Source organism: Lynx canadensis, chromosome D4, assembly GCF_007474595.2.
Source record: "Lynx canadensis isolate LIC74 chromosome D4, mLynCan4.pri.v2, whole genome shotgun sequence".
In the NCBI taxonomy this organism is placed as follows: Eukaryota; Metazoa; Chordata; class Mammalia; order Carnivora; family Felidae; genus Lynx; species Lynx canadensis.
In genome coordinates, this window is record NC_044315.2 from 74,341,028 (window position 1) to 74,367,479 (window position 26,452).

At 49.1% G+C, this 26,452-nt stretch overlaps 1 protein-coding gene across 4 annotated transcripts in view; it reads right to left on the reverse strand.

Annotated features, from left to right (window-relative positions):
- Positions 1-26,246, reverse strand: part of WHRN (whirlin) — a 94,456-nt gene extending 68,210 nt beyond the window's left edge. For all 4 annotated transcript variants that reach the window (XM_030293343.1, XM_030293342.1, XM_030293341.1 and 1 more), the window contains exons 1-2: positions 25,629-26,246; positions 955-1,173 (exon numbers count right to left, since the gene is read on the reverse strand). In XM_030293343.1, the coding sequence (XP_030149203.1) occupies positions 955-1,173; positions 25,629-26,246 (837 nt within the window). The remainder of the gene's footprint in view (positions 1-954; positions 1,174-25,628) is intronic.
- Positions 26,247-26,452: the final 206 nt, after the last annotated feature.

The window sequence follows — 26,452 nt, forward strand, 5'->3', positions numbered from 1 at the left end:
AGAACAAAGTTTAAGAACTTAGAGGAATCATCTCTCCGTCTTTTTTTTTTTTTTTTTTTAAACAGTTAAGATGTGAGAGAAGGAGGGCTTTGGAAAGGGGCTTCTGTTGATGCCCCTGCTCCCCTTCTTCTGGGCAACCATCCTGCCACCACCTGCCATAGTCTTGGTGGTCCTGTCAAAGTGCCCCGCCCTCCCCAGCAGCCAATTGGGCGCTCCCTCCCTGGGCTACTCATCTGCAGGGGAAGGAGGCAGAGCACTGACCTAGTGGGAATCCCTTCCCTCCGGGAGGCTACACCCTGAGTCCCTGCCCACATCCTTCCAGTAAATACTCGCTCTGTACAAGGTGACCAGCACCAGCTTCTGTTCTTTACAACCCAAGACCCACAGCTGCAAAAGGCATCCTGCGGAGCCTAGAGTCCTGGCAGCTGCCTGTGCCCATGCGCCTGGGTCTGGACCACTGAGAAGTTAAACTGTGTCTAACTGAAACTGTCTGAGCTGCCTCTCCTCCCGTTTCCGCTCCAGGGGCTAGGGTGGGGCAGCTGCAACCATCAGAAGGGCCAAGCCCTCAGAGGGTGACGATGGAGGGAATCTGGGTCCCGGAATAAGACGTGGAGCAGAGCTGCGGCACCCGGCCAGACTGTCCCCTCTGTTCTGCGTCAGGGAGAAATAAAGGATCCCATTTAAGTCACAGTCTTTGGGCTCCTTGGTTGCAGGATCTTAGCCTGCATCAGAATATACACTGCACAGGTCAAAAAGAGAAGAAAACACGATGAAACCCTTCAGGGGGCTTGAGAGCAGGACAGAGACTCGAGAGAACCAAGCTCCTGTGTCCAGCCTCCGAGAAGCTTCCCTGTTCTGGGTCTGGTCAGGAGAACGGGGTTTCGAGGGGGCCAGCCTCCCCCACCGGCCCTCCATGCCCAGCCGGCTTGCCGGGGCCATCACCGGGCAGCTCACCTTTTTCTCATCCCCGCCTTGCAGGAGGTTCAGGGTGCTCCTCGAGTCACCCTCGCACTGCCTCAGGGTGCTGCCGTGGGTCTGGGGCAGGCCTGAGGGCGGGGAGATGCTGCGGCCCTGGGGGTCCACCCAGGTGTAGATGTGGTTGGTGACATAGCCCCCGGGGATGCGCCCCGCTGAGTACACAGACAGCACCAGCTTCTTGGAGCCCTTCAGAGCCTAGAGAGAGAGAGAGAGAGAGAGATGTGAGTCAGCAGGAAGGGGGTCAGTGAGGGCCCACCCTTCCCACACCCAGAACTTACTTCTCTCAGGACCCCATGCATGGAGGAGGAGGCCAACCCCCGAGACCCTTTTTTTTTTTTCTCTAGCTCTCGGTTTTTGTCCTCTGGAGACATCTGTCCCACCCCTGCCTTGAAGTGGTCCAAACGTAAGAAATACGATCTCTCAGCACAGCTGTGCAGAAGAGTTAACACAGCAGGCTAAACACTGCATCCTTAGGAAGCCCTGCTTGGCTGGCATCTGGGAACCTGGATTCTGAGTGTTCCTCCTATTCCCTAATGGATAAGGCTGGCTCACCATACCTGGGCTACTTGCAAACTATGGGGAGAGAGGGGGGTTCTGGAATGTGGGTCCAGGCAGAGGGGACCTATGTGACCAGACCCCAATAAAAACCCTGACACTGAGTCTCTATGAGCATCTGGGGAGACAACATTTCACAGCTCATTCCGTGCTCATCCTTCAGCGAAGGGAGACTCAGAAGCTTGTGCCTGGTTTCCTACAGGCTTTGCCCCCTGCACCTGCTCCCTGTGTTCATTTTGCTGTGTATCCTTTTGCTGTAATAAATCTTAGCCACAAGCACAACTATACGCTGAACGCGTGAGCCCTCACGGAACCCGGGCGGTGGTCTTAATGACCCCGACAAGACAGTCAAGAGATAAAACTATGGATAATGAGAGCTAAACATTTATAAAGAGCCTGTCTGTGCAAAACACCCTGTTCTGTGCCCCACATGCTTTTATCTCCTGAAATCCTCATGGAATCCAATCTTCTTGGGAGAGAGGCCCATTACTCAGATGAAGAAACAGAGGGAAACCACCTGTCCACATAGCTAGCGAGGGCCTCCTTTTCCACAGCAACTAGTTTTGAGCGTGGATACCACCTTTATTCCACATTTTCTGATCTGGGGATGGAACCACCACATGGAGAGGTGAGCCCGGACTCTGTGCCCAGGGTGGAAGCTGAGACTGGCCGTCCTCCTTTCCCACAGTGCACCTGGAGCTGAGATGAAGCCGTTCATGCAGGGACAGTCACTTAGCACCCGGATTAACAGCAAACCCTGCAACCGGGGGGCTGTGTGAGCAAACTGACAGTAACCTGCACATACGGAGCCCATGCTGGCATTAGAACCACATTCTAAAAGTATCACAGAGAGTTTGTAATGCTGTGGATATGTGATCTGTTGTACTGCGAGGTGGGGCCGAGAGGACACAAATCGTATCTTACCGTATGACCTCAGTTACGTTAAGATAAAAATCACACAGGAGTAATGGTGCCAAAATGCCAATTGTGTGTCTCTCTAGGCGGCAGGATTATGGGCGGTTATTATTCTGTCCTTCCCGTTTCTCAATATTCCCTGCAAGTTCCAGAATGAGGATACGTTGCTTTTGATAGAAAGTCCAAAAAGGGGGAGCGGAGTGCTTCGCTTTCTGACCCCCCCCAAGCTTGCCCGGATGGGCCCCGTACTGCATTCTGCAGACTCCCCAATACTCTGGACAAAGGGGGCCAAGAAAAGAGCGTTCCAGCACAGCAGGGAGCCCTGGCGGGACAGCCTCTGCTGGAGGAGGAAGGTTACGCCGGGAGGTTCCAGGTCCCTCAACTCCACAGCTAAATGCCAGTCCCTGGTGGAGGCATAATGAGAGGATGGCAACTGTCCAAAAGGCTGCTTTTAAAAAAGATTTCTGAGAAGATGAGCAGGGAGAGATTTCGTGCTCTTTTAGCATTCCCCGGGACTCCCCTGACAGAACAGCTGGGAGGATAAAACCTGTGTTAAATTCTAGGGGGCAGGATGGAGAGGCTGGCGAGCAAGCAGGCTTCTGGGGAGCAGTGGCAGGGGGAGGGTCACAGGGCAGGAGCTGCCTCAGCAGGAGCCTCTGAGGCCACCTTGCCTTCCTGACCCCTCTCCCCTGCCCAGGGCTCCCTCCTCCACCAGGGTGCTGCTGGCTGGGGGCCAGTCCAACTGGCCTGCCTCTTCTCTGCTCCCTCCCCTGACACACTGTGAGGCCGGGCCTACCATTCACTTGTGAGCCCCACCATTCGCTCCACAAGCGTTGACTGAGGGCCTACCGTGTGCCAGGCCCAGAGAGAACAAGTGGGCACATCCTCATGGCTCTTGCAGCCTGCTTCGCTCAGCAGGCCCTCAGAAAAGCCTGGTTGACCTGACGGGGTGAGAAAGTGCATATGTGGGCCCAGAAGAAACCGTAATATGCACAGGCACTGTCCTGCAGCCACCTCACTCGTCTGATGTAGACGACTGGGCCAGAATCAGAAATGCAAGGGAAAGGAACAGAAACTGCGGACTGATGCAGAACTGCACTGAAGCCATTTGTCTCTCACTTGTTAGTCATGAGTCCTTGGGCCGGCGCCTCCTCTTTCCAAGCAGCGCCATGAAAGAACAATACCCACTTCTCAGGGTCCGTGGGGATTCAATGAGACCATGTGCATGAGGTCTGGAGCCTTTGCACACAGTAGGAGCTCTGCAAGGGGCAGAGCTCCCGCTCGCCTCTCTTCCCGGAGTGTCTGCATCGAGAAGGGAAACCAGGTGCAGAAAAGCTTTGTCCAGGGACTTACACGAGAAGGGGGGAGGCGAGGAGCACGATATGTGTTCTGTACCTCTGGCAAGAGTGGAATTCTCTTGGTCAGTTCTATAAATAGGCAAGCAGCAACCTTGAGAACGGAGAGGAGGTTAATGCCTTTGATGAGAATGCCACAGAGAGCTGGCACCGGGGAGGGCCTGGGGGGCGGTCACCGAGTCTCCTGCGCTGCCTGCCTCCAGTGGTTTACAAAAGGGGACCCTGGGATCCCAACATGGGAAGGGACAGAGAGGGCACAAATACAAAAAACACAGCCAAGTTCCAGGAGGCCAGCCCTGGGCAAGCCCCCTCCCCTATGAACCTCAGTTTCCCCATCACAAGACTGTGGGGCCAGAAGATCTGATGGCCACTCAAGCTCCGACCATCCCAGAACCTCTGATGTTGGCCTTTTGGGAAAATGTGGGCTTCCAGTGGGTCCTGGAGAACAAGAGTACCATCCTCCACTGCTGCCTTCTTTATTTTTTTCTGGTAAAACCGAACAAAAACAAGATTCCTGAAACAGCACTCGTGACATCTGAACAGGCTCTCGGAATATGGTCTGGGTGCAATGACCATTGGAAGCTGCACGAACAGCTCCACCCACTGCCCTTTTTAGCTAAAACCTGAATGCGTCACGCGGGGAAGGCAAGAGGGTGGAGGATGGTCTGAGAAGCTGGTTTCTGTCTTCTTAAGGCCTCTTTGTCTCCATTTTTACAACCAACCACTTGCTTGTTTTTAAGAGTGGCTTTGAAGGAGCGTCTGGGTGGCTCAGTCAGCTGGGCACCCAGCTTCGGTTCAGGTCATGATCTCGCGGTTCGTGGGTTCGAGCCCCACGTCGGGCTCTGTGCTGACAGCTGGGAGACTGGAGCCTGCTTGGGATTCTGTGTCTCCCTCTCTCTCTGCCCCTCCCCCTCCACTCTCACTCTGTCTGTCTCTCAAACATACATAAATGTCAAAAAAAAGTTTTTTTTTTAAATAGAGTGGCTTTGAACCGAGAAGTGAATTCCTAAAGAAAGCTGGCTGATGAGTGCTCCCCGGCTAAGCTGTGCACCTGCTCCCCACACGCGCTGCCACCACCACCTCAGGTGCACCAGGCCATTCGTCTCACGAAGGAACTAGCAGGTTCTCTGGCCACAGTGAACCTCCACAGCAAGCAGCTTAGGGGGCAGAGGAAATTAGAAAGAGCTCCTGCTGTGAAACAGAGACCCAGGCGTGTCCCCGTTGCACCACTGGCTTGCTGGCTGGTCCTGGGTGGTCGGGGGCCATGTCTCCTCTCACTGAGCCTCGGTTTTGCCAACCGGCCGCGAGCAGGCTGAACTCACTAATTGCTGAGGTCCTGCCCCAGTATTAAACTTTAATGTCTTCTGGTTAGTGGCTACATTCTAGAAGAAAAGGTTGTATTCACCCACGTGACGGTCATGAGTCATGGCCGCAGAGAGATGCAGGGACAGAGCCCTGCCCTCAGCACGCCCCGTTTAAGGAGTGAGTACTCATGACTGCGCTGGCTGAGGTTGCTCCCAGGTCCTTGAACCAGATCTTGAGCCTGGGGGCTCTGAGGCTCCCTACCAGTTGGAAGGGACCACGAGGGTTTAAGAAAACACCAGAAGGACAGATGGAGCATCTGGTGTGGCAGGATGCACACTGCACCTCAGCACTGTCATCGGCAGCAGGGGACCTCCCAAGGGACCTGAGGGCTGGGGAGACGGTCTCCAGTGAGACGGTGGCTGTGTGTGTCTGATCTGGCAGGTGCTGCCCGCCGGTGGTAAGTCCTGTGTGACACCTGACTTAAAGCAACCCGCATGCTCTGCCTGTGCCAGTTGGGGACTGTCAGCCACGTCCCTCTCCTGCGTGGCGACCCCCAGAATCAGCCAGTCTCCTGAACCAACTGCTCGTTAGCTGTGTCACCCCACACAAGTTCCCGAACCTCTCTGTTCATCTGTTTCTCTCCTATCAAATGAAGATCATAATGCCACTCTCTCTTTAGGTAGAGGAGCACGACAGCACAGTGCCTGTCACCGAAGAGTTCAAGGAGCTGTGGCTAAAAAGAAAAAAAAAAAAGTGAGATCTAGGGAGAGTCCACCATAAGCAGCAGGGTCATGAGAGCACCCTCCTCCCACACTTGTCACCACGCGTTTGCTGGTAAAACTTGACCTGGGGCTTGCGAGTCAGATCATAGCGAAATCTCCATCTGACCCAGCAGATGGCGTGGCTCAGATACTATCCATCACCAGATGACTGTGGAGGCAGCGTGTTATGATTCTGGAAATGTAAATTATATGTGTATGTCTTCAAACTTAATAACTTGCTACTTGGATTAATGCTCTCAGGAGGCAAATTTGCCTCACTCAGCTCTTCAGAGCTGACTATCAAGCCCCAACATCACAGACCAAGCAACGCGATTCTCCGCTCAGCAGAGAACAGAGAAATAGACTGGAGATGGTCACAGTGTGAGGGGACCAAGGGTTGTGTGTTAACACGGCAGATGTGTGTATGATCCTGTGTTCAAAAACACACCCTAAAGTGCAAGTGTCAACTGGACCACAAGGTCACAGGACAATCAGACTACTGTCCTCAGGGGCATGTACAAAGGAAGTCTTCTAGAACAGTCTCAAGTAAGGGCACATCACAGTGAGTCATGCAGCTTATCTCAGGACACAGACCTCGAGGGGCAAGGTTTTCTCTTCTAAGGGACAGAAATGCCCCACCTCCGGAGGGGGAGCTGGTCTAAGACCCAGGTTCAGGTTCGTCATCAGGAAGAGAGAAAAGGATGATGCGTGCCTGCTCTTCCTGACCCCACCTTGGTCAGCCGGGGCTTTGGGTTCAGACTCACTGGGCACCAACCCCGACTCTGCTGTTGACTTGCTGTGTGACACAGCAAAGTACCTCACCTCTCTGTGCCTGTTCCTGCATTTATTATTTTTTTTAAGTTTATTTATTTATTTTGAGATGGAGGGGGAGGGACAGAGAAAGAGGGGGAAAGAGAGAACCCCGCAGGCTCTGCACTGAGATCCCAAGCAGGGGATCAAAGAGAGAGATCCCAAGCAGGCTCCACGAGGGGCTTGAGCCCACAAACCCTAAGATCATGACCTGAGGTGAAATCAAGATACTTAGCTGGCTGAGCTGCTTGTTTCTGCATTTAAAATGCAACTACTGGGGCACCTGGGTGGCTCAGTCGGTTAAGTGTCCCACTTCGGCTCAGGTCATGATCTCACTGTTCGTGAGTTCAAGCCCCGCGTCAGGCTCCGTGCTGACAGCTCGGAGCCTGGAGCCTGCTTCAGATTCTGTGTCTCCCTCTCTCTCTACTCCTCCCCTGCTCACACGCTGTCTCTCTCTCTCAAAAATAAAGATTAAAGAAAAAATTAAAAAAAACTATTTAAAAAATAAAATGCAACTATTGTAAGCATTATTAAGATAATGTAGGGGTGCGTGGCTGACTCAGTCAGAGGAGCATGTGACTCTTGATCTCTGGCCGTGAGTTTGAGCTCCATGTCGGGTGTAGAGATTATTTAAATAAATAAAACCTCAAAAAAAGATAACGAAGAGTGTCTACATATAGTATATAGCACCTGGCACATAGTAGGTACTAAATGTGAGTTTTCTTCCTGAGTTTCCCAGCTCCTTCTCCTAAACAGAAACCCCAGAATTCTCTCGAGTTCTCATCTACATGGACACAAATACACCAACAGCTCTAGCCTCCCTCTCACAACCTCCCTCATCTTCCTTTAATCCACGCTTCTTCCTATCTGCCCTGCCTTTGACATTCAGCCCGTTTCCCCACACCTCCAGGAAACCTCTCTGGCTCGCGACCGACTCTCCTCCTCCAAGAGCGCCCAGCGCACTTCGACGTTTTCGTTGCCACGTACACGACAGACGCTGTATCACCTTCATACATCCTGTCTCTTCAGCAGCAAAATACATTCCTAGAGGCACACTGCATGCTCTGTTTTCTTTATAACCTCTTCCAACAAGGTATTTATTGAGCTTTCGAAATGCCACGCAGCCCCAGGGAATCTGTTCAAATGAGGCCGCGGAAAGATCAGTGTCCTAGACCAGGGCTCAGGCAGCCTTATCGTGCTTCTCCACGCTCACGTGAGCACACACACCTCGGGCACAGCACACGTGGAATTTGATGAGACCAGCAAAAGGGTGGCTGGGACCCACAGCTCCAGAGCCAGGCTACAGAGACTCCCCTCCCGGCTCTGCCACCTGCCAATGGCAACCCTGGGCAGGTCACCAGTCTGTGCCCCAGCTTCTGTGAAGAGTGGTATTCTACCACAGGGTGGTTCTGAAGATAATGAATTTGTACCCATGAAGTGTTTAATGCCTGGAACACAGGTCAGGGCTGCAAGGGCTAGGCAGGATTATTATAGGGAATCTAGACGGGAAGTCTCATCCCAGCATCCATGATGACCACTGTGCGTTCCTCCCGAATGTTCTGTGCATTTCATACACATGCGGATGTACACGTACAAGACTACTGTTGAGTGATGTTTACATAAACTGACTTACGCTGAACTTTTCGTCAGCGTGGTTTTTTTCCAGCTAAAAAGATGTGTTTGGAGGATCTTTCCTCGCCAGTTCAATGACCTTAAGCTCATTTCTTTCTGCACAACAGCACATTCCCTGGCAGAGATGCACCACCGCTGAATTCTCACTCCTCTATTGTTGCACAGTTGTTTCTCACTTTTTGCCAGTGCAAACAAAGCTGCGATAACATACTTTTTCATGCATCTTGAAGCACACGTGTGTCTAATTCTCTAGATCGGAGATGAGTGGAATCCTTGAGGCAGGGGGCAGTGCATCCTTTTTCATATGCAGCTACGTCCCTCCCTGTTGTAGTTCCTACAAGCACCTACAGGGGGCAGCACTATGACATCTGTGCCTATAGAAGGCCTGAGATCCCTTGTCCCCAGGGGCTGTGGATGGGACCGAATGGGGCTTTCCAAAGTACTTTTCCAAAAGCAGAGCTCAATCTGGTGCAGGGACCCGCTCTCCTGCATGCTTTCTTCCACAGGCCCCAGAGATCTCCCAGTTAAGGCAAACCTTGGCTCTATTTTCCAACTGCACCTGGAAACTAGAGAATGGCAAGGCACTAACATGAAAAGATATCTTAGGGTGAGGATCTCCCACCCCCAAGAGTTTTTCAGGGAAAGGTATACCCACTAGAAAGCCATTCCCAAATAAAGTTCTATCTCTTCCTGGCTCTGAGACTGTAGACAATTTACTTAAGCCCTCGGGCTTCAGCTCTGTCACCTGTTGAAAGGGGCTACTAATGCCTAGTCTTACGGAGCTGCTCTGGGGACAAAACGAGGGCTGACGAGACAACGTACACAAAGCATGTAGCATTCGGGATGGTGTGTAGCAGGTGCCAACAAACGTGGCTAATACTATTGGTAATAGCCAAATTACAGGGATGGTCACACATTTTATTCTTCCCATTGCATGGATGAGGAAAGAGAGTCTAGGTGGGGGCGTGTCTCACGCAAGGTCACAAAGAGGACAAGAGGCAGGACTTGGATTTGAATCTCGGACTTTCCAAACCTGTGCCTCTCTCACCAGCAGTGCTAGGGGGTTCCGATGCACAAGGCCAACCCTCTGTCTTGGCCTCACAAGACGGACAAGGAGAGGGTCTGAGGAGGGGATGTGGGACTTGCAGGCTTTGAACAACTGAGAGCCCCTGAACTCTTGAACCCTGAGCTGGTGCCAGGGATGGCCATGTGGGCTAGAAAGACCCTCCCGATTCAGCCCCACTTTGAGGGAGGACAGAAGTTAATGGTGCGGACTCTCTGCCCCAGGGGCGTCTTCTAATGTCATGAGAAAGCAAAGCCCTAATTAGCCCTGTCTTCAGACTCCTTCTCTCTGCATCACATTTTTATCTGTGTTAATTACCTCTTACAGGGCCCACTAACTGCAACAGCTTCGCAGCCTCTAAAATCAGTCTCTGCTGAGCAGCCAGGACATCCTTTTGAAATGCAAGCGGACCCTACCCCTTCCCTGCCCAGCCTCTCCCATCGTTTCTGATGTAAATGCCAACTCCTCGCAGTGTGTTTCAGGCCTGTGCAGCTGGCCCTGCTGCCTGGCCGGCCTCGTCTCCTGTCCATCCACTGGCCTTGCTTCCAGCATCAAATGCTCCACGTTAGTGGCACTTCTGCTCCCTATCTCTCAAACTACGTATCTCAACATACTTACATGGTGATTGTTTTACTTATATGCTTCTCAGCAGATACAGAAGTCAGGGGATTCTTCTGTTTGGGTCACAGATGTGTCAACAGATACGAAAGACGAGACATCATGGGTGATTCCACATAAAATGAGAGACAATGAAAGGAGGCGCCTGAGTGGTTCAGTTGGTTAAGCGTCTGACTTTGGCTTAGGTCATGATCCTGCGGATCATGAGTTCAAGCCCTATGTCAGGCTCTATGCTGACATCCTGGAGCCTGCTTCAGATTCTGTGTCTCCTTCTCTCTCTGCCCCTTGCCTGCTCACTTTCTCTTTCTCTCACTCTCAAAAATAAAGATTAAAAAAAATAAAAATAAATGAAAGACTGTGAAGAAGCACAATTGAAATTGCCTTCCTCCTGAAATTAATTGCCTTCCTTTATTTTCTTTTCATTGCCTTCCTTTTAAGATTGACTGCCAAGGAAGAATTTTGCCTCTCCTGAAATACCTATGAAATTCTCCAGTGGAATCTAAACAATGCATGGATTTCCCTTTTTGCTTTGGTTGCTAGGAGGCTCACAATTCCATTTAAATATGAAATACTATTCCTATTAAAGGCAACACACACACACACACACACACACACACACACACTTTCCAATATGGTTTCTTTTCTCTCTGCCTTTTTCATGATGTACCTTTTAGGTTAAATCATTCGATTATTTCCGAAGTAGGAAAAAATATTAATTACAAATATATTAACAAGAAAGTAAGTAGGATGTGTAAAATTCAAAGAGGATGTTAAACCACACCAATCATATAGGAGGAGCTCAATAAAACAATTGCCAAGTGAACGAATGAATGCTGAAGTATGTCTCAAGGATCAGACACCTTATACAGAGTTGGAGGCGGGGATATTTTTCACAGATGCTTGGGCAATAACTCTGCTTTCTCATTCTATTCTCTTCCTCCACTCCCCAGAAATACTTTGCTGCTGCTAACTTTGGTCTAAGAATCATGTTATTTAAAAACATTCCCTTAAATAAAAGTTCAAAAAGTGGTAGTTTATACTCTTCTGGAATGTTGACATAAGGGGGCAGTGGTATTCTGAGAATGCACTGTATCTCAAAGAACGGTGGCATCATTTTGGTGTCCCTGACAGCTGTGTGCCCATCACGAGGCCAGGATCTGGGGCGAAGCTTGCCACCATGTGGCTCACCTGCTCTGGCTCTTTGTGGCCACCTCACCTCTTTGATCATCCTGGGGGAAATCAATTTGGATGCCGAAGCGGCTGTGGAAACCCATCCAAGACCCCTTCCCTGAGATAGAGCTCAACATAAGGATCGTGAAACAACCCAGCAACATATGCATGAAGCAAGAATAAACAGAAGCAGGTTATCCAACCATCGAGGAATATGAATGTACAGAAAGAAAGGCCAGGGGAGAGGGCAGAGAAATGATGGCTGGTTAGGAGGGTGAGGTAATCAGCATCTTCTTTTCTCCTTTCCAGTTTTTTTTTTTTAAACGTTTCAATTTGCCTTTAATTGGGGCCTTACAAAGTAGATTTCAAAAAATCAACTGTTCATTCCCTCTACTCTCTTTTCTTTATGAGTTTGACCTTCTCCAAAGGCTCTGTGTAAAGAAGGAAACCTTTGCTCCAGTGCTGGGAACACCAGGATCCCAGAAGCTGGAACAGGACCTGACATCTTAAAGCCCCTGATCTCCAGTATCTTTGCTCCGAAATGTCTCCATGAGTCAAGGCTGTGTGAAAAGGAAAAAAACGTGAGGATCAAAGAGAGAAAAGAAAGTGTTGTCCTTGGGGATAACCTAGGAAAAATTTGCAAGATAGTGACAGAGTGGCCACCCCCTTGCAAAACAACTCAGAAGATGAGGACAAAGCAGATTCCAGAAAGATATTGATTCCTTTTTAATGCAATTCTTCAATTATCCACTAAGCCTGGCTTTCAGTCTCTTATAATTTAAGTAAATTGCTTTACAAATGTTCTTTTAAATTTGGTCTCTTAATTCTTCTTTTTTTTTTCTTTTGGGAAGAACTAACAAGATTCTAGGAGTCATAAACGTAATCACTCAAGATGAGCCTCGATGGGTTTCCAATGGAGTTTTTGTGGTCTTGAACCAATGTCCATAGCACATCCATCCATCAGAAAAATCTGATTATATATCAATATTTTCTTGGTCTATGAGTGGATACATGGATGGGGTGTATTCTCCTTGAGGACACTTAACATTCCTATCCCTCATCACTTTCTGTGCATTCTGTTAACAAGGGATAGGCTTCCAATTTAATTCAGCCTCAGACTGAAGAATCTGAATTCAAGGTGAGTGAATCAATCAGCTATCTAACAGCTACTCCTAACAACCACCTCTTAAAGAAAAAGAACAGAAGACGTAGAAATATGATTAAATGGGCATAGGAAATCAATAAGGTATACACCAAAAAACCAAATGTACATATGTCATATACATATATAATACATTATACATTATATGTTTATAACATTATGCTATATGCTATTTATTATGAATTACCTTATGTGTATACACAGCTATACAAACAATAAACATGCAAGGAAGTTCCCACTTCGCTATTTATACAAATTAAAACAGGATACTTTTTTGTCTATCAGATTGGCAAAAATGGAAAAGAAATATAATATCCAGGGTTGGCAAGCCAGGGAAAAATGAAGCATATCATATATTGCTAAGGTTGGTAGATGGGACTGTAAAATAACAAACTCTTCCCCAAGAACAATCTGGCAACAGCTACCAAAGCCTTAAAAATCTGCCTATACCCTGAGCCAATGCCACCTCTGGAAAGGCAGCCCAAATAATTTTTAGAGATGTGCTTACAGATTAATGTGCAAGGGCACATTGTCTAAAGCAGCAATATGGACAATGTTTAAAAACGAACTGTCCAACAAGAAGAAATTAGTTAAATAAATCATGCATCTCTTTGCTATGACGTAGCATGCAATCATTAAAAATCATGTTCTAGAAATATTTATCAGTCATGATACACTGGTGAAACAGACTCAAAATTACGTTCAGAATGGCAGTTTTGTAGAAAATTCCCAATACAAATTTACACACACAGGCACACAGGGGACTGGAAAGACAGCAATCAAAGTGTCAACAGTGGGGCGCCTGGGTGGCTCAGTCGGTTAAGCGTCCAGCTTTGGCTGAGGGCATGATCTCACAGTTCGTGAGTTCGAGCCCCACGTCAGGTTCTGTGCTGACAGCTCAGAGCTCAGAGCCCAGAGCCTGCTTCAGATTCTGTGTCTTCCTTGCTCTCTGTCCCTCCCCTGCTCATGCTCTGTCTCTTGAAAATAAATAAAATGTTAAAAAAAATTGTCAATAATGATTATTTATGGGTAGAGCAGATTATTGATGATTTTTTTTTTTTTTTTTAGTTTTTTTCCTTTGTGTTTTCCTGGGGTTTCTGAGTTCTCTAAATTGAACCCATATCTCTCGGGTCATTAACGTACACTCACACACCCACATTTTATTTTAAAAGCCCAGGCAGACTCCTCTACTCCTCCTGTTTCCTATGAACCAAACAAAATGGCCCTTTCTTTGTCCAGTCTGTGACAGGGTTGATGGCCACCAGCCTTTTACACGAGGTCCGGGAGACCATGTGCACACCTTAAGATGCCTACATGGCAGACGGCATGGACAGATTCGGAGACCCTGCCGATCAATCAATGAGATGACTTCCTAAGTTACAGGTTTATCCTAATGGGAGTTGAGTGGAGGTCACAGTTAGTCTATTTAGGGAATTTCCACAGACAATGAACAAAATAAAATCCTGACAAAGGTCAGGAAATGGCAAGAGAGATAAGAGAGAGGGAAAAGAAAAAAAAAAAAAAAAGGCAAAGAGTGCCCAGTGCTGCCTCTGAATCTAAAGTCTAGTCACTAAGATGCACAGACCTTGCCCAGGGCAGGGCACTCATGGGCTGGGCTGTCTGGTTACTCGTGAGTTTTCTAACCGAATGGCTATGACACCATCTCAATAAAGAAAAAAATCAAGGAAGAGATGCACATTTAGTGAAATGTGGCTCTGGCCAGCACTGGGCTAAGCTGTACACCCACCAGAAGGTGGCAATGAGCATGCACTTTGGAGGCAAGAAGCCCTGAGTTCAAATCCTATACTGGTGACTGATCACCTCCTCCGCCCAGTTCTGTTTCCTCTCCCTGGAGACTGTGCTGGAGAGCTGGCGGGAAGATGCGCATATGGCCCTGGGGGCACAGAGAAGACCGTCCACAGGGGCCACAGTTATTAGTGTGCCCAGTATTATAAGCTTGGAAGCATCTTATGTGCTATGTGTTTTATACCGGGAAGAGTCTTATCTGGTGGGAAAACAACCCAACCTAGTGGTGTGAACATAGCAGGTAATCATTAAATGTTCAAATTAATCGATGCATCTAGTGCTTTAACATGGCAGTTACCTGCATGACCATTAGTATCCTCCTTTTAGAGATGAGGAAATTGAACAGGGAAGGTAAGTAACTTGCCTGCCATTTGACTATCATTCCCATTGTTCCCATTACAACTTTAGCGAAAAGGGAATTGGAGAATCAGTGAGGAGGGCACCTGTTGGGATGAGCACTGGGTGTTGTATGTAAGTGATGAATCGTGGGAATCTACTCCCGAAGCCGAGACTACACTGTAGGTTAGCTAAATTGACAGTAAACAAATTTTAAAAAGGAAAAAAAAAAAAAAAGTATGTTTGAGGCCCCACATGTACAAAGCGGCAGAACCCGGGTTTGAACCCAGAGCATCTGGCCCCAGAGCCCAGCCTGAAGCATCCTGGGACACCGCCTCTCTCTGGCATTCCCTCAAGTCAACAAAACCTGGTTTTAATTCCTAGCTCTGCCACTTCCCACCTTTGTGACAACAGGCAAGTGACAAACTCTTGGCAGTTTTTTGCACAACAAAGCAACAAAAGTGGCACCTGCTTTGAACCTGATCCGGGCTGTCACGAGGTTCAAGTGAGTTCATACATAGAAAGTACTGAGAACACCGTCTGGATTGTGGTAAGCCCTCAAAACCAAAGTTATCATCAGCCGCAGAGCAACTGAAGGAAACACCAGGAAATGTGTAATCTGTGTCACAACAAGTGAAGCAGGTCACTACGCTGAAGGAGCTTTGAGGGGAGAAGAGAAGGATTCCCGCGGATGGGGTTGCTGAGGGTGGGCGGGCAGGTGTGATGGGAGGACCTCACAGGGGCCGCAGTTGTCAACGGGTGCAGGGAAACAACGCCTTGTTTCAGAGGATGCTGCCTGTCTGGCCAAGTGTGGACTGCACTTAGGGAACAGCCAGAGAAAAGCACTCTCTGCAGGTAAAAGGGCTCGCATCACGGGCAGCCCGGACATCAGCAGGCTCTCGGCTCCACTGCAAGGCACCAGGCAGGGCAAAGCTTGATCAGGTACCAATTCAGAAAGTGTGCCCGCCCTCCAGGACGCTGAATGAACTAGTGGTCAGATGAGCAAGACGGGAGACAGACAGACAGTGAGGAGGCCCCTGTGGAAATGTGGTCTGACAGGGGCTGGGGAGGGATCAGGCCTGAAGGGTCTAACTTCGCAGGGGCTGGTGCAATCCCCAACGTGGAGACTGCAGAGAAGGGGAGCAGGTCAAGGCTCCTAACTTGGGAAATGTCCACGACTCGTGGGCAAGAGGATGAGGTGCCGTCAGAGGGGTCAGAAATGAGCCAGGACTTCCACAGCAAATAAATGCTATTCCTAACACTGGACAAGAGCTGAAAATATAAATAAAAAAAGATAAAGACCCCAAAAGGAGGCCCAGATTCTGTTCCAAGAGACAACACGGAAGAGAGGAAGGGATTTGGGGGAAGAGAGGAAAGATTCTGAGGGCAACCTGAGCATCTCGATTTGAAACCTCAGGACCAAAAGGACTCATGGAAGGAGGAGAGGGCTTAAGAGAGTTTGGGGAAACCTGGGATGGGCTTGCCCCCCTCCCCCAGGAGAAAGAGGAGGAGGCAGGAGAGGGATGAAGGTCACACTGGGCCCAGACACACCGCATAACACCACACCCTCCACTGGCCAGCAGGATGCAAACGCCCGAAGTAAAACCCCTCCCCAGACTTCTGCCAGCAGCTTCCCCACCTGTCTGGGTAACTTCTGAAAGCTGGACCTCTTTCCTTTCCTTTTTTCTTTTCTTTATCAGAAGCCTCTTAATGGAGCCTCACACACCATTTCGGATGTGGTTCAAATACATTCCAGGCTTTTGGGGTTTTTTTTTTGAAGTACAGCTGCCCATATTGTCAAATCACCGCTTTCAACCTGCATTAATTGCTCTAATGGGTTCTGGAAAAACAGCCACCTTCTCTCCCTCATCAGAGCCCCTGGAGAGCCCATCAGGGAAGGATGCTGGGGAACAAGGATGAGGACACAGCTGACCTGGGAGCCACACTGTCACACACTGGCCTCTGGGTCACGGGTCTGCCCCACCGCCCCACGTTTTACAATCCCATCCAATCCCTGGGCTTTATTACTGCTGTAAAACAAAAATGCAGATGCCAAAATCCAAACGGGAGCAATTACATTTTTGAAGAAACTCTGCCTGTATGGGAATATTGACCCGCATTTAGTAAATGACTCTGCAATTCAAACGGCCACAGCGCACCTGATGTAGCAAGAGGGCTCTCGGCCCCAGTATTTTCTTCCAAAGGCATTTTTTTTTAGACTGAGCAAGCACAACACAAGATTTTCAAAGCCAAGAGGATGCAGTCGATAACATTTTTCATTGTAATGCCTGCAGTGGGACCTCCATGGCCGTATTTTTCAAACTTCTGATGGGCGACAGCAACAATAACCCATTTGTGAGGACGATGCCAGGTTCAAGGGTGAGGGGGTCTGGGTCACGGAGAGGCCAAGGGAGCCGCTCAAGGTCACAGCCAAGTAACAGTCACGTGAACCCAGGTCCACTTCCAAAAGTCATCTCTAAGCTCTTGGGTACAGACCTCTCTTCCCTGGATTTTCCAATATATCAGCTGACCTTGCACATCTGGAATCAGGCTCCAAAGCAGCTAAGGATGGGGACAGTGTGGGTCCACCTCTCTGGTCTTTACGTGGATAAATGCTGGGGATGGGGGCAGATCTCAAAAGAAGGTGGTGCTTTCCAAACCTCATTGTGATTAAGACTTGCCTAGGGAGCTTGTTAATTCTTGAGCAAGCTACATTTCTGAATCACTACTTCCAAGGGATTTGGAAACAACCTTTCAGATGTTACTTTACTATGTTCTTCCCTGTAACCTGAAGCTTTAGAATCTGGTGAAGAAGACATCTTGGGACTTGTCTATGGGAGGCTGAAATATTTCCTTTGCATCCCAAGTTGAGGGGATGCTGATATTACGAAAATTCAGGTAGAGAGGAAAAATAACTAGGGAACTGGCTGCCAGCTGAAGCAAAACCACAGCCAATTTAGCAGAAGGAACACAAATTCTCAAAGGGGAAGGAGGTAAAGGATCTGGGACTGGAAAAGAAGAAAAAATAAATCCACTTGTGCATTCTTGGTAGAGGATAAAGTCGGTTTTAAGCATACATGTGACTGGCAGGAACTTGGCCTTCACCTGAAACGCTGGGGCTTCTTGAAACCTGAAAAGTGCTGGCTTTTGGATTCGGTGGTTCGCTTTGTTGTTGTTGTTGTTGTTGTTCAAGAAAAAGCAGGAAGATACATCTCACCCAAAACTGGTCCATTGATTGCTTCAGAATGCATAAATGATTCTATTTTGGAATCACAGACACAGGCTGCAGAGATAACCCACTTCTGGGAATGGGGTTTTAAAATTAAGAGCAAAGCAACAAATGCACTAACTGAAGACGTCTCGTAGGGAGGAATGGGCCACAGACGATGGGAAAAGCTCTTGCCCACCTAAGCACAGGCCACATTTTTTTTAAAGACCTTTTTCGGGTGCCTGGGTGGCTTAGTGGCTTAAGTGTGCAGCTCTTGATTTTGGCTCAGGTCATGATCCCAGGGTCGTGGGAATGAGCAGGCCCCGCACTGAGTGTGAAGTCTACTTAAGATTCTCTCTCTCAGGGGCGCCTGGGTGGCTCAGTCGGTTGAGCAGCCAACTTTGGCTCAGGTCATGATCTCATGGTCCGTGAGTTCGAGCCCCACGTCGGGCTCTGTGCTGACGGCTCAGAGCCCGGAGCCTGTTTCCGATTCTGTGTCTCCCTCTCTCTGACCCTCCCCCGTTCATGCTCTCTCTCTGTCTCAAAAATAAATAAATGTTAAAAAAATTTAAAAAAAAAAGATTCTCTCTCTCTCTCTCTCTCTCTCTCTCTCCCCCCCCGCCCCTCTCCCCAACTTGCAATCTCTCTCTCTCTAAAATGAATGAATGAATGAATGAATGAATAAATAAATAAATAAATAAATAAAGGCCTCTCACTAAAGGAGTGATATAGGGTTTCCTATTTACCAAATGGTTTTGTACCTAGTAAGCCATACGATTCCATACCCATCGCAGGAAAGGCAAGGGGGAGAGGACTATGCCCATTTCACAGCTGCAAAGACTGAGGTATCCAGAGACGTCACATGATCGGCTCGCAGTCAAACAGTCAGCTTTGTGATAAATCGTACGTTAGAGCCTACGGCATTCCTCAATTTTTTCTTTTTTTTTTAGCCAGCACCAATTACCTCGCAACATGCGAATTTTCTTCAGATACCACGCTCAGGAACCAAGGGATCCTGAACTCACCAGCACTGCATGGGGAGCAAGAGCGTTCCGTTCATTAGGCAAATATTTATCTATGAAAGCATCTACCATATTGCCAGGCCTTGTGGAGGTGCTGGGGTATGTGAGGGAGCAATGCAGACCAAATCTTGGTTTTCATGGAGCTGACATGTAGTGGGGAAGGCACACGACAAACAGACACGGTGAAACGTCCTTCCGGTAGTGACAAGTGCGCTGATGGAAATTACAGCAGGATAAGGGGATGGAGTGGGATGGAATGTTCCAGGGATGTGGAGGCATGTGGATGGCACACCGCTTGAAACCCTTGGTGACCTGTGGCCATGGGTGGGGCCATGCCCCCTGGCCCCCATGACTCCCCGAGGGCAGGGGCCATGTACCATTCGTCTCTGAACTCCAAGTACCAGCTACCGGTCTGGGTGTGCTAAGTGCTGCTCAGAGCATGCATGGATAGATGGCCCCCACGAAGACAGGCTGGGCTGATACATGCCACCCTCCCTTGAGGCACGGGCATCAGACGCCCCACTTAATAAAACCAAGTCTTTGGATGGTGCCTAAAAGGCCCCCGAAAATCAGGCACAAAGTATGACAGCGGCTTGCCTTCCAGCAGGGGGCCTGGCATTGTCCTCCAGGGAGCTGGCTGCATAAGGGCTTGGGCTAGGTTGTAGGCGGGCAGGTAGGGCAGAAGGGCCACTTCGTTCCTAACCCCAATGGTGACCCCGAGCTAGTAATTTCTCCTCCTGGAGCATGACCTTCCTGGCCTCCCTGCCTCCCCGGGGAAAGAGAAAACTGGCACACAGAGACACTCACTGATGCCAGCCTCCTCTCTTCCCAGTCGGGTTCCAGTAAAGCAAAGTTCAAACACAAGTGCCCCGGCCCCACAGTGCTGCCTCCTGTAGCTGACGCCAGGGGTGCACAGGAAACAAACGGTCTGATTCCTGTTCCTTGCACCCTTTGCCACCTGCCATGCTGTAAGAGTAAAATGTAATGTCTGCAGAACAGAAATCTTTAAAAAGCAGCCCCCACCCTGAGGTACAATCAGAAGTCTGTGTGAGCTCCGTGTTAACATCAGGTTCTTGCTTGGGGGTTTAAAAAAATTAAAAAAAAAAAAAAGGGAGAAGAAAACAGAACAGGTTTTGAAAGATTTGTATTTCAGCCTCCACCCACCTCCAGCCATTAAATGTCATTCTTTCTACTCAAATTGTCTGGTCCTTGCTGGGCACTAGTTTGGGGTTCCTGAGCAGTGGACACCAAACGCTGCCCTTCCAGGTCATAAAAGAACCTTGCTGGGAAGCCAGTTGGAGCCTAATCCCCCAGGGACGCCTGCTTCAGCACAGAGCCCTTTGCCAGGTGGGGGTAGAGGGGGGATTATGGCTCGGAGGAGATGTATATGTGCTGGGCGCATGAGCAGACAGGCATGTGAGGGGCTGCATGCACTTGACGGGTACGTACAGGCTGTGTGCCGTGTGGCAGAGGTGGGAAGCAAGAGCACACACAAAATCCAATTAGTCGGGGGTTAAAAGATCGTACTTCTCTTCGCAGTTCCATCCAAACGATGAATCTATGGCAGGTAATAAACAACGCCGGGTTTGTCGGGAAAGGGAGGTGACGGCAAAACAAGAGGCTAGCACTGGAGTAATTCTGTATCTCTTTCATGTCCAGCTTCAAGTCCCGGAGGGGGGAACCTTCTACTATAATAGTATCAATTCCTAAAGCATAAGGGCATTCTCACCCAGCCTACAAATTCTTCTTCCATTTGAACAGGAAATAACCAGTTGAAAGAGGATTTTGTCCAACACAGGCACCGTCATTTTCTAAAACCTTGAGTATCAGCTTGGGCCACATAAATAAATACGGTTAAATTAAAGAAATGGACCCTCTCAAGGGACTGCATCACGCCATGGATCCAGCCAAGCAAACATCTATTCACTAAAGAGTTTATTAATAGTGAGCTTTCACTGTGTCATTGCTGGCAAGACCCCCAGCCCCCAAGAAAGAGAACAGGGCCAGGGGAAAGTCTGTGCATGCCCGTGAACCCATTACCCACCATTTCCAAACTGGAATACGGTAATAACACCAGCTGCATTTCAGATACAAAGTTGGAAGTGGTAATAACTTATAATGGCTTCAGCTAACCATGTACAACGGGAAAATGACAAATGTGTCATTTAGAACATGCCGGATTAAATAACAATGACTTATATTAACACGGATGGATTCTTTGCAGGTTATTATGCAAAAAAAGGGAGGGTGTGATAACTCTAATTAGATGAAAGGGCTGGCCACTGTTTTTAACTCCTGGAATGCTTCAAATTCTAATATGTTCCTTGGAGGTACCGGGGGGGGGGGGGGGATACTGAGACTGTAATGAAGCCATTCAATTTTTATCGAGATGAGACACACACATCCCAGCAGCACCGGATACCCCACGTCCTGCACAATTAGGTACTGGGAGGGCAAGCGGGTAAGTGGCTGTGATTTTGAGCACTCCCAGGGCACTGCTGCCACAATCCTACTGCTGGTTCCTCGTTTGCTCAGGAACAGCACCAGAGCTGGTGTTCTTGGGTGGAGGGGCAGCAGTCAAGTTCTCGTCAGTACAGTGTGTAACCCATGAATTTCCTGATTTAGTAGGAGGCTACACGAGAGTGCCAAGATTCTCATCTCCCAATCTTTAGACAACTGTCTTAATTCTGCCTTAAATGAAATCAATTCCAAAAGAACAAGAAAATACCAGATTAGACACTCTAAATGCCTCGTGTGTAGCACAATACTGAGCAAATCACAGATGGTCTGAGCTGGAAGAGACCCTGGGCAGCCCCCTGACCCATCCACCTTGGAACACAGAGAGGGTCAGTGACTAGCACAAGGTCACACATCAAGTATGTGGCAGAGCCCAATGCAGCATCCCTGGTCTGTGGGTTCCTTGGCTAATTTACCAAACCTTTTTGGCTGAAAACCTTTGAAAGGTCTACTTTTATTATTATTATTATTATTATTATTATTATTATTATTATGTTTGGCTCCTGTTCATTCAAGATAGATTTTTCAAAAATCAAACATTTCAACATAATTGCAAATAGTAAATGGCTTGCCGTATCTGGACCTGTCACTGCTGATTTAGCAAACAGGCTTCAAGAGAGGGAGGGGAGCCCCTAGAGAGAGGACAGAATCCTCACTGAACTGCTCTGGGCAACAACAGATACTTGATTTGTGAGACAGAGAAGTGGAAAAACTTTGTATGTTCAATCTCCTCTGTTTCCTGGGAGGGGTGACCCTCTCTGACTCATGAACTCTTCAGTAACTTGATTCCTAAAATTTAATTTTCTTTTTATTACACACAGACACACACACAGACACACACACACACACACACACACACACACACACACACAATCTCTCCTTCCAGAAGTTCAGAGGATCTTTCCTCCCTCTTTCTACCTGTAAGAAAAAAATAAAAGTTTGAGGGGCGCCTGGGTGGCTCAGTCGGTTAAGTGTCTGACTTCAGCTCAGGTCATGATCTCACGGCTTGTGGGTTCAAGCCCCGCGTCAGGCTCTGTGCTGACAGCTCAGAGCCTGGAGCCTGCTTCAGATTCTGTGTCTCCCTCTCTCTCTGCGCCCCCACCCCCCACTCGTGCTCTGTCTCTCTCTCTCTCTCAAAAATAAATAACATTAAAATAAATTTTAAAAAAAGAAAAAAAATAAAGGTTTTAAAATCGAAAACACATCTCACATCTCAATAGCCAAAACACAGAAATAACCTGAGTGCATATTGACAGGTGAATAGAGAAAGTGTGCGCACACGTGCACGTGTGCACACACACACAAACACACACACACAGTGGAATATTATTAGACCATAAAAAATGAGGTCGGGCCATTTGTGACAACATGCATGAACCCAGAGGACATTATACTAAGTGAAATAAGGCAGACACATAAAGACAAATGCTGGATGATCTCACTTACAATGTGGAATCTAAAAAGCCTAATTCACAGAAGCAGAGAGTAGAACAGGGGTTGCCAGAGGCCCGGGGTGGAGGAAACAGAAAAGGTGGAGGGAACAGGAAAGGTGGAGGGAAAAGGAAAATGCTGGCCAAAGAGTACAGACTTCCGGTTACAAAATGAGTATGTTCTGGGGATCTAACACCCCGACTGCTGATTGTAATTAATAATTTTGTATTGTACACTTGAAATTCGCTAAGACAGCACATTTTGAGTGTTCTTCCCACAAAAATAAAATAACTACGTGAGGTGATGGATAATCAGCTTGATTACAGTAATCATTTTACAATGTACAGGTATAGCAAATCAACACACTGTACACCTTAAATGCATGCAATTTTTATTTGTCAATAAAATAAAATAAATAAAATTGTCGATAAAATAAAGCTACTTCAATAAAGCCAGGGGAGGAAATAAATAAAGAAAATAACAACGAAGAGAAAAAGAAAATATGTCTTGCATTAAATGCAATGTGGTATAGGGAACAGAAAAAGCAGAAAAACTGGTGATATTTGAATAAAGTCTGGAGTTTGATTAAAGGAATGTACCTTTATCATAAAAGCCTCTGACATGGTGCCCTCCAGTGCTGTAGCTAATAAAGGAAGGGCTGAAGGTGGAGAAATCCGAGTTAAGGGCAGTTTGTTAACTAGGAGAGAAGCTGGAGTCCCTTTTGGCTTGCAGTTAAGGGACTTGCTGCCCTTGGTTTTGTGGAAATGTGTCAACAGCTCCAGGTGTCCCTCTACACTGTCCTGAAACTCCCAGTCCGTCCTGTAACCCGGAGGTGCTCACAGAGGCCCCAGAGACAAGGTTCCGCCTCCTCCGTTTTAAATTCCACCCACGGAAAGTCTGTTTCCCTTTTCCCCTGGAGTTAAGGTGACACAAAGCAGTGTGCATTCTGCCTGTTGCTTCTGAAGGTTCCAAAGGGGTGCATTCTGGGCTGGTTGCGTCTGGCTTTGGCCAGAAGAAGGGCACCCTGAGGCTGGAGTTCATTCTGCCTTTGTAGACCCCTCCGTAGAAAAAGTGACAGGGACGCCGGTGGCTGCTCAGTCCAGAAAGCTCTCGCCCAACCAAGGACAGTGCTGCTCCTCTGGCGACACAAAACTATACCACAGAGAGTTTAGGTTTTACTAGACCAGCTAAGGCCTGCCCTGAGTCACAGAGTAACGGGACTATGGTTCAGATACAAGATGCAGAGTGCCACTGATGAAATCGGGGAGGGCTGAGCTGAAGCTCACAACCGAGCCCCTCCAGCCACCTGGCATGCCTGAGACTGGAGTGCAAACTGACAGGAGAGCTCGTGTTTTGAATGGCAGGTTACCGGAGGCCTTTCCAAAGTCCATCTCCTTGTGATGAGTTAGTTACAGGAGTCTTTTAAAATTGCCACTAAAACTGAATCCACGTTTATAACTGACCATTTGGACTAAGTACCTTTGGAGTATAAATTCATCATCCGGGAACTCCAGACCTTCTAGGGCCAAAGGCTGACGGACTACGTCTTTATAAATATATGGAATGTCAGATAAAGGGAAAAGACTGATGTGGGGGGAGGAGACAGAGAGGAGGACAGGTGCATGGAAATCCACAAGAACCTGTGTCTGCTCCTGCACCCTCCCACCCCGAACAGTATCAAGCAATCAGGCTTCCCCCAGAAGCAGCAGAGTAGTGTCTAAAATCCTCAAGGGGCCAGGGGCAAAAGGGTTGGCAACAAAACAAGGAAAGGCAAAGTCAGGGATGAGATGGTTGTGCCCCAGGAAAACAGTCAGGAAGTGGGCTCAATTCACACCTGACCACAGGTCACTAAAGAGGACACAGGAAGTAGCCCCGGGCCTCTGCTGCTTCAGCATTTCACCTGAGCATTTCCCAACAGCCAGCAGGCCCCAGCTGGTGTCCAAAACACCTGCACCGAGGAGGACAGGAGGATGCAAGGCAGGGACAAAAGGTGGGGTGGTGAGAAGCTGGGTCACAGGGCAGCCCAAATCCCTAGGAAGCATTTTCTTTGCAGAAGCAGAGTATGCCACTGTCTTTCCCCCCCTCCCAAATTCTTCACTTCCTGTATGAAGGTGGGCATAGGTGGCTTGTGTGTATAAACACTGGCAAGGGATCCTTGAATCCGCACGTACACCAAACACTATCCATCTCATACTCCAACTGGTTTTCAACAGCCCTCGGCGTGAGATTTAGCAAACACGCAACTGCTTTAAACAGCCTGATTAAATACTTAGGAGACTGTCCCCATGAGGTTATTTTTCTCAATTAACAGACACAAAAAGTGCAGCTACTCTTAAGGGGGTGGAGGATATATTTCTGACATCCAGGCAGGGGACTCATTTCCAACAAGGCTAAGGACACTTATCCCATCCGGTCACTCCACTGTCCAAGTGAAGGAAAGGAAAAGTGACTGGACCCAGGACACACAGCCTGTACATGAGCAGCCAGGTCAGATTAGAGCTCTGTGCATCACCAGAACAGCTTCCCTGGGCTACTTTGGTGCCAACAAAACTTTCTTTCAGGAGCAACAACCTGCAGAACTAGAAAAGCAACAACAGCCATGTGGGGGCCTCCCGGTGACTACTGGGAGCCAAGAGGAGACCTTACCCTTTTTTAATGCTCATAAGACTTCCTGTACCTTTCCACACTTTGTAATCATACATTTGCCTGAGTATTTGATAAGATCTGTCTCCCCCACACTACTAGCCTTTATGCCTCACGAGAGCAAGGTGCAGGTCTGTTTTACCCATCACGGTATCCCCAGTGCCTGGTAGCTATTGGCTAAAAAAACCCCAAAAACCTAGATGTTTCTGTTCGAAATAAACATTTTTTTTTTTTTTTAAGAAAAATGGGGCCCAGAAAGATTAGGTAATTTTCCTAAGGACACACACAGGCAGAGCTACTGTCACTCTGCCCCTGTACTCGTCCCCAGATCACAGCCTTACCTTGACGGCCTCAGCGTGGGTCACCCGGGCAAGGGATTTGTCGTTGACACGCAGAATCTGGTCCCCGACTCGCAGCCCTTCCTTCTCGGCCAGAGAGCCTGGCTCCACCAGCGACACATAGATGCCCACGCCATGCTCCGAGCCCCCGCGGATGCTGAAGCCCAAGCCCTCGTGGGCCTTGGCGCGCCTCAGGCTCACCAGGCGCACCTCCCCCGGCCCCGCGCCGTCGGGGCCGCCCCAGGCAGGCTGCCGGTAGGGGGTGGTGGCGGGCAGGTAGAGGCCCTCGGCCGTGTACTGGTCGAAGAGCAGCTGGTCGGAGCGCGGGATGACCAGACGCAGCATGGGCAGCAGGCGCCGCTTGACCGGGCTATCCAGCAGCACGCGCAGGGTGCGCACCAGGTCGAAGACGTTGCGGCGCGCGTGGTACGCGTTCAGGCAGTGCGTGAACTGCTCCCGCTCCGCCTCGCTCAGCAGCGCTGTCAGCGCCTGGTGCAGCTGGCGCACGTTGGCAGACAGCAGCCGCAGCCCCGCGCCCCCGCCGCCGCCCGCCCCGGCCGCCGAGCCCAGCGAGCCGGTGGAGGACGAGCTCACCGACAGGCCGTCCAGCTGCGCGTTCATCTCCCCGCCGAGGCCCGGGCGGACGCGCGGCGCGCGGTGGGGCAGCCGCTGCACTCGCCGGCACTGGCGCGACAGCCTCGGGGGAGGGGGGGACGGCGGCGGAGACCGCGGCTGGAGTCTGGCTTCGGGGCGAGCGGGTGGGCGCGGAGAAAGGGGCTGCTTTCCGGGAGACGCGGAGACGGCGCCGGAGTCTGGGTTTGAGGGGC